At 36.8% G+C, this 7892-nt stretch overlaps 1 protein-coding gene across 1 annotated transcript; it reads right to left on the minus strand.

The window, feature by feature from the left end:
- Positions 1–75: 75 nt before the first annotated feature.
- On the minus strand, positions 76–7805 carry grpel2 (GrpE-like 2, mitochondrial). The gene is made up of 4 exons (XM_053479131.1): positions 7533–7805; positions 3071–3230; positions 2253–2334; positions 76–2065 (listed from the first exon to the last, which is right to left on the minus strand). The coding sequence occupies exons 1-4, from the start codon at positions 7610–7612 to the stop codon at positions 1743–1745; spliced, it is 645 nt and encodes a 214-aa protein (XP_053335106.1). The 5' UTR covers positions 7613–7805; the 3' UTR covers positions 76–1742.
- Positions 7806–7892: the final 87 nt, after the last annotated feature.

The following is a 7892-nucleotide window of genomic DNA, read 5'->3' on the forward strand; positions in this document are numbered from 1 at the left end:
TTTTTTTTTTACATTTTTTAAATGTAAATGACTTAGAATCAGCGCAATATTAAGAAATAGACAAAAATTATTACACAAGGTTTAACATTTTAATTTTACTTTAACAAAAATAATGAGTGATAAACATGCCATACATCACAGATATCATGCACACAAAAATTTTCCCAAATGCATCTTGAAACAAAATTCTAATTCACATTGTCTTGTGAACGACACAAAAAATACATCACACAAGTTAAAGACTGTGTAATTAAAAATATAAATACCAAACAGATTCCTCTCTTGAACTTCATATACCAATGTAAGGTGCACCACATATTCAAAACTAGACAACTATTCAACAGGGAAATACTAAAGTTTGTTATTTGGACACTGCTGATCTATGATTAAGGCACAAAACCACAAACTTTTACATGCTGTTGGTTTGTTCAGCAACAAATATTGAGCAAACCATCAATACTTTATCATTATTTTAATCCTTCTTCCATTGTAGAGGGAAAATCTCCTCTGCAACATAAAGATCAACACAGTGCAAAATAGCTGATTCAATACTAACAAAGGGATGTTTAACATTTTACTTCTAGGGAAATTCAAAAGTAAATAAAATTTCTCCCAAAAACAAGGTCCAGTGAGTGACACCACAGGATGTCAAAAAAAATAAATCTCCATGCATATGGGACCCTAACACAATTAAGCAATTATATGCATAAAAAGAGATGAGAGAACTCATGTTAATGAATTAGGTTGTAGATGACTCACAACAGCAATCACATACACGATGCACTGCAAATAAAGTCACATTTTGCTAAAAAAGTATTAATTTCCCCTTTTTGCATGGAGACGATTGGGACAACCTGTAGTTTAAGGTACAAATAAATATAAGCCAGTTTTCAGTAGGGTTGGTCTCGTGTCCTCATATATACAAACACTTTATTTTTTTAGTACCGATTTCTGTAAATGCCCCACAAAATTATATATATATATATATATATATATATATATATATATATATATATATAAATAAAGGAGTAATAGAAATCTAAAGAAATATAGACACAAACTTGTAAAACGCAATAAATAAAAAAAACAACAACACTATTGTAAACTACATAGATAAACAACTATCATAGGCCCTATACAGAGTTGGCACCAAGGTGCTAAAATTGTCTCATTATGACACATTGGCATAAAAAAAAGCAAACCAGCAGTGAATGCAAAGACCAATCCACTGACCCATTTTTGAAATAGAGCTTATACTGTGAATGGTAAGACGATGCATGCATATAAGGGAAAACTTGAACATTTAAAATATAGAGATTAAATAAATAGTATGTCAGCAATATTTATAAGCCATGGAAAAACACCAGCTCGCCATGTGCAGTGACAGCGTTGCTGGATAGTTAGAAAAGTAGCCGAGTAAAAATATGGTGAACCTGGCAACACTGGGTGGTTTTTGTATGTTGTCAGAAATGCAGCAGCCACAACAGCGTTCACACTGCAAACGTAACAAGGCCATGCGCGTCTCAGACCACCTCCGCGAGACATTTGGCTGCACCCACGCTTGTAATCTGTGCTTCGATCATCTGAGGCAAAAGTTAATAGCAAGTGTGGACAGGGTTTTTGGGAGCAAATCAAAATTTCTATATCATACCTACATATGTGTGCACACATACATATTTCTAAATTTCCCAGTGAGAAGAAAAAAAAAAAAAAAGACAAGTTAGGCATACACAAAAGTGACATCAAGAGTCCTGTGTTTTCACAGCGATCCCCACACGTGCGTGACGAATAGTCCGCCCGTGCAGTGTGTAACCGTCTTGTTTCACAACGGCTATGGTGCCAGGCTCAAGTCCTTCAGCTGGGGTGCGACAAACTATTTCATGTTCGTAAGGATCGTACGTGCCACCCACAGGACGCATCTTCTCCAGCCCGTGCTTGGTAAACACCTGTTGCAGTTTGTTGTTTATTTCACTCAGAAGCTGCGTGCTTTCTTCAGCCATGCCTCCTGCTGCTTTCTCCAGCAGGTCTGCCACCTCCACAAGGTCACGGCAGAAGCTTTGAATTCCTGTACAAGGGAGAAAACTGTTAAAAACAAATTCGGAAAATTATAAGACTAAAAAGTTTCCCATACATTAGCCACTTTTTCACTGAGAAACTTTAAACACAGACATTAACAAGGAGGCCTAGGAAATGAGTTTAAGCACTATTTGTCCCAGAGTGGAAAATTGTATGTTTAAAGCACAAGGCCTTACCAAAGAGCTTTGCGTCCTCCACAAACTTCTGAGTTCTTCTGCGAACGGTATCAGAGTCAGACACTGCCCTCTGATATCGGTGCTGTCAAATACACAGAGACTTCATTAATCCACATAATCAGTAAAGACTTGCAGTCCACTCACAGCATGTAAAGAGGTTATTTGGATCATGTTACATAACCAAAACAGACAGTTAAAATTTATTCAAGACAGTGTCAATCAAACGTGCATACAAGTAAATTACTTTGGGGGAGTTGTGCCAAAAAGTGAATGTCTTCCAAAATCGCTCTCCAGTGGAGTCCGCTCAGATTTTGGCAGTCATTTGGTTTTTTGGCACAACACAGCGAAAATAGCTTCCAGGAGAAAAAGACAAGAGATTTAGCTCAATGGGTGGGACTGCAGATGCTTCATATGAGCATATGAACTTTGGAATTTATTTTTGCATAAAATGTGGGTTTTTGGCTCCAATTACTTACTCTGTAATAGCTTTTCAGATGAAAAACTTCAGTCGGTGGGCAGAGCAGGAAGATTTATAATGACTAAGACCTATTGTAATGTACTCATATGTATATCAGTTTTCATTTAAGACAGACTTAAAAAACTCAAACTATCCCTTTAGCACAATTGAATAAGCATTATATGAACTACTTATATTTTTTCTCCCTTTGTTTGGGGTGTTAAAAACACTTACAATGTGCAACATGCAATGTACGTATATACAAGTGTACATGAATATTTTAACTCTTTTATTAGTTCAAAATGATTCTCAACAAAAGAGCTTTGTGCAATAACTGGCTTAACAGAAACAAGTGACTCACAGTGAGATCCCGGACTTGCTCCTCCAGCTTGTTGGCTTTTATCTCTAACATCCGAACATGCGTTAGAGAGAGACTTTGCTCTTCATCACCGTCATCATTGTGGCAGTCATCTCCTGTAGTGCGCCTCTCCGCAGCAGTGCTGGAGAAGCCAATACAGGTGCTAGAGTACAAAAACAAGGGGAAAAAAGCTAATATTTACCTAACCAATAGTAAAAGTGATGACAGAGGTTACTGCATACACGTTGATAAGGACACAAGGATAAACACCACTGGCTGGCTATTAACATAAGATATCATGTGTGTGGACAAAAAAAACAGGTCCATAAATATTTGGAGATTGACAAAATTATTGATTAAGCTGTTGATCACGGTGTACTGTAGTTGAAAAGAAAAGTACAGGCTTGCAGCCTTAGTATCAGGGTATTCACATTCAAATGTTAAGAATTACAGCCCTTTTATACAGTATGTGCTCCAACCCTGAGACTAAAAGTAATTAGAAAAACTTAGTCATGAAATAAATTGGCATTTTTTGTTACTTGCAAGTCATTTGTGGTCAACAACTTCCTCAAAGTATGAAAACCACACACACATTATATTTCTTCCTTGGTGACGCCAAGCTTGTACTGCAACTATCTTGGGTCAAAATGCAGCTTAGCTGGATTAAAATAAGATCACTGGCTTAGCCTTTTAAGAGCATTCTACTTCTTGGCCTTGGGTTGCTTCCAAAGTATGCTTCAAGTCATTGCACTACCTGTCCTGTGAACCATTGTCCAATGGGGTTTAAAGCATTTGGCTAAAACTATGCAGATAACAGTTTCTGCTGATTTGGTCGGGCGTCACATCAAGACAACAAGTAGGTTAACTGGTAGCCGCACTTGCCAATGTCACTATGATATATCTACCATGTATCACAGATGAGGGGTATATTTCAGATTATAAGCTGTTTCTTTTCTTCTCTATACCTTTTCTTATCTGTCCATAACAGATTTGTACAGGCCTTTTATGTGCTTTGGCAAATTTTATTTTGCAAACCCTCTGCATGTACTATGATGAGTGCTTCTCTCGATTCTTCTCTCGATTCTTCTCTTCTTTTGCATTTTTCACTTTTCTGTGGGTTTTCTGGATCTTTTGGTTCTCCTCAGCTTACCAGTCTATACTTTCTTTTTAATAATTTGATAAATAGTTGAATTGTATATACCTATATTTTCACTCTTTTTGAATGCTTTTTTGTGTTTGGATCTTTCATTCAAATCATTGCTTGCTTTATTGACGATTCTCGAGAGTTCATATCGACAGGTAACAGCAAGAGATTTCAAATGCAAATGCAACACTTTTTACCATCTATAGACTTTGTAAACATATTGTGGTCAACAGCTAGGATAAAAACAAGATCAATGTACAGATATGTATGGGACTGACAGCATATAAACTCTAATCTAAAAGTATTGGAACAGCTGCTACACACTGAAGACATTTGGGTTTAAGATCATAAGATGAACATGAGGTGATCTTTTGTTTGAACAAACCCTTTTATTAAAAGATCCAAAAATTTAAGAACATGACCGTCGACTGTTTATTTTAGCCCAAACTTGCAATATTTAATTGGTTAAAAAATTTACATCCCTGAATGTCTTTACTTGGTTTGAGCCCTGGGTTTACTTCTGAAGACTGCATTATTAATAAAATAAAAAATGGCATCACGACCAGAAAGCTATCTATGGGAGAAAATCAAGCTAGTTTTCGTAAAGCCAAGGTTACACAAAGAAATCAAAACAATCAGAGACAGCGCACAGGCATGAACATAGCCAATTAAAATTTCCTGAAAAAGAAAGAAACTACTGATGTACTAACACCCAGGCATGATAGGAGACCTCTGGAGAAATCCTCCAAACAAGACAAAACCTCTACCAAAGTAAAGAAAAGGCCAAACTTTGGAGAGGGGGGAAAAAAGACATGCTCATGACCCCAAACCAAGAAGTTTATTAGTCAAGCAAAGTGGCAGAAGCGTCATGGTCTAAATATAAATGGCTGCCCCCTCCAACTGGGAGGAACCTCAATCATGCAGCAAGACAATGACCAAAAGCACAATGCCTACACAGCAAAGCACCTCATTAGGGAATAGTGATGTACCAGATTGGATAAACCAAAAAGGATTCTTTCTAAAGAAAAGATTTGGTCTAAGGCTGGAAAAGCATCACAAAAATGTATTGCAACAGTTTAACAATGTCAGTGGGTAACTGGCAGAGCTGCAGGACTGGATGAAAATATATATATATTGCGATTATAATTATATTTTCCTTAATAGTTTTTTAAAATATATATTTAGTGTGCAGCTTAAGTACCTGGATTAATGCAGTTATTGCAAGAAAGGGATATGTACATGGTATTTACCTTTAAACTATTTACTAAAAAAAAAATGGTGGTTTCCCCCTAAAGCAGCTATGTTCTACATTTAACACTCTGAAAGATAAAAATTTAGGAAATAAAAGCTGACATTTTGATCAATCATCTTATTCAGCTTTTGATCACAAACCCAAATGTCTTCAGTAAATAAAAACACACAACAAAAACATTGGTGTTTTAGTACTTTTGAAGAGGCCTGTATATGTGACTGCTGCACAGTGCATAACACATGGACACCCACTTGAAGTCTCACACTTGCTTTAGTGCATAAACGTTCCAGGAAACTATTGATTTGTACTTTCTAAGAACAGCTGCAGCAAACAAAGATTGTCCTTTGTTCATCCCACAACTCTTATTTGCAATACACATATACGTACACTGACGTACGTGAACTGATCAATTTTAAACTTTTACAGCTTTATATTGTAAAGGTGTGATGATCACCCAGAAGAGGATGGGTTTTGTTTTTTAAATCTGTCGTCTCAAAAAGGTTTTGTTTTTAAATCTGTCGTCTCAAAAGGGTTTTCCTCATTACTGTTGTCTCTGGCTTAAGTCCGAATCTACATTTTTAAAGCTGCTTTCTGACTTTTCTATGTCTACTGTTAATAGCATTCCTTTAATATTGAATTGTAAAGTAATCCCAACAGATAGACCATTTGTCACTAGGGACAGTTTGTCACCCACAACTACTCAATCTATTAAGTGAAAAGGACCTCCCATGGTGCTCCTCTCTCAGCACAGCAGTGACACCAACATGGTATTGTGTGTGTGTGTGTGTGTGTGGTCCTGGTGCGAGTCTATCAGGTGCAGCAGCAGTTGGTTTGTAGTTTTATACCACGTGTACACTTAATGCCACTTTATTACCCACACGAATGATGCAAGTCCTCCCGGCATGTGTATAATTTTAGATTAGATTGTAGCTCATCTACTATCTCTAGTTGCACATTTGTTGTTCTTGTTTGCACAATGATCTCTGACAAATAAAATGAGGACTAACTTGCACTTTAAAACAGGGACAATCACACTGCTGCTGACACATGCCATTAAATCCTTCATGTTTCACACTGCTGAGGTCAACCCCACACACCATTATTTTAACATTTCTATATTTTTATATTTCTATACCCCACAGTTTATGATTTCAGGATTCAAGAGATATTATTTGCCATTTGTACACATACCAACAAGTATGAAAGCACTGAAATTTGTTGTGCAGTGTCAGTGACAAAAAAAAGACTGATCAAGTAAAATAAACATATAATAAAAGAATAACACAGGAATAAGTATAACAAGGATTTAAGCTAACAGACCATAAAATGACAACAGTTCTCTCATACCCTTTGGTATGTTTCAAACACAATCCCCAGAAATCAAACTTTTGCACGTCTTCAATTTTTTTTGTCTCATAAATGTGTTTAAAAATTTAGAAACCTAACATCTCTTTTATCAGTTTGTGGTAAAATGACATGTAACATGAACTGATGTAACACTATTCCTTATTAAGCAACTTATCCATTTAAAGTCTCAGCTAACTCAGCTAAATTACTGAAGCAAAAATATTGGCACTGCCTTCGAAACAAACACACTGTTTACAGACAGATGGTGTTGTCTTGCAATGTATGCGATTTCAATACACAAATTAAACTGCTTTTAGAAAAGTTAAACCTTGCATTTTTATTTTAAAGCTAGTTCGCATTACCTGGTTAACATAACACTGGCTGTTCTGGGTCTGTTTATTTTGCTACCTTGCTAGCAGCTGGCTAGCGAATTCCACGTCCTCAGCAGAAATAAGCCTCAAGCGAAAACTCTACACGAAATTTCAGTTTTAATCATTTTTCTCATTGTTATGGACAACACTGTGTCTAAAACTGTTTTGTTTAATGTATATTTCCGTATAAACCCTTAAGTTAAACGCTAAGTTAACGTTATCAACGTTGTTGAAGGTCACACAGGATAGAAACGACGCCTTAAAACTTGAATATTAACCCAAAACATTATGTGTCCAAGGACAAAAAAATTGGAGCTAATATTTATATATGTCTAAAAATAACTTTCTTACCCGACTCTGTACAACTTTGTCGTCAAAGTTCCCAAACTGGTTGCTTTTCTCCCACACAAAGACAGAAAACAGACGGCCATTTGTCGCGAGCTCGGTTAGCTAATGCTACATCAGGGCCTGAGGTGGCGCGGTGGTGTCTCATTCACACCCTGAGGAGTGCGCACTTCACTAGAACGTCCTTCACAGAGAAATAGAGATAGCTCGAACCTTGTTTTGTGGGAATGTGGAACTGAATGTAGAAATGTCATTGAGTTATTACGTGCAAGTCAGAATGAGGGCTCTGAGGCAGTGCTGGTTTCACATTCAGTCATCCGGGGATTTCTGTTCAAAACCGCACGAGCTGCACGCCAAACTGCAATA

Source organism: Clarias gariepinus, chromosome 19, assembly GCF_024256425.1.
Source record: "Clarias gariepinus isolate MV-2021 ecotype Netherlands chromosome 19, CGAR_prim_01v2, whole genome shotgun sequence".
In the NCBI taxonomy this organism is placed as follows: domain Eukaryota; kingdom Metazoa; phylum Chordata; class Actinopteri; order Siluriformes; family Clariidae; genus Clarias; species Clarias gariepinus.

What these genes read in the sequence shown, in the direction of transcription:
- grpel2 (XM_053479131.1), bottom strand. Translation starts at nt 7,612, where the DNA reads ATGGCCGTCTGTTTTCTGTCTTTGTGTGGGAGAAAAGCAACCAGTTTG. An exon ending in AGCAAGTCCGGGATCTCACT is followed by an intron (nt 2,335 to 3,070) that starts GTGAGTCACTTG and finishes TGTATTTGACAG; the next exon opens with CACCGATATCAGAGGGCAGT. An exon ending in GGAGGACGCAAAGCTCTTTG is followed by an intron (nt 2,066 to 2,252) that starts GTAAGGCCTTGT and finishes TCCCTTGTACAG; the next exon opens with GAATTCAAAGCTTCTGCCGT.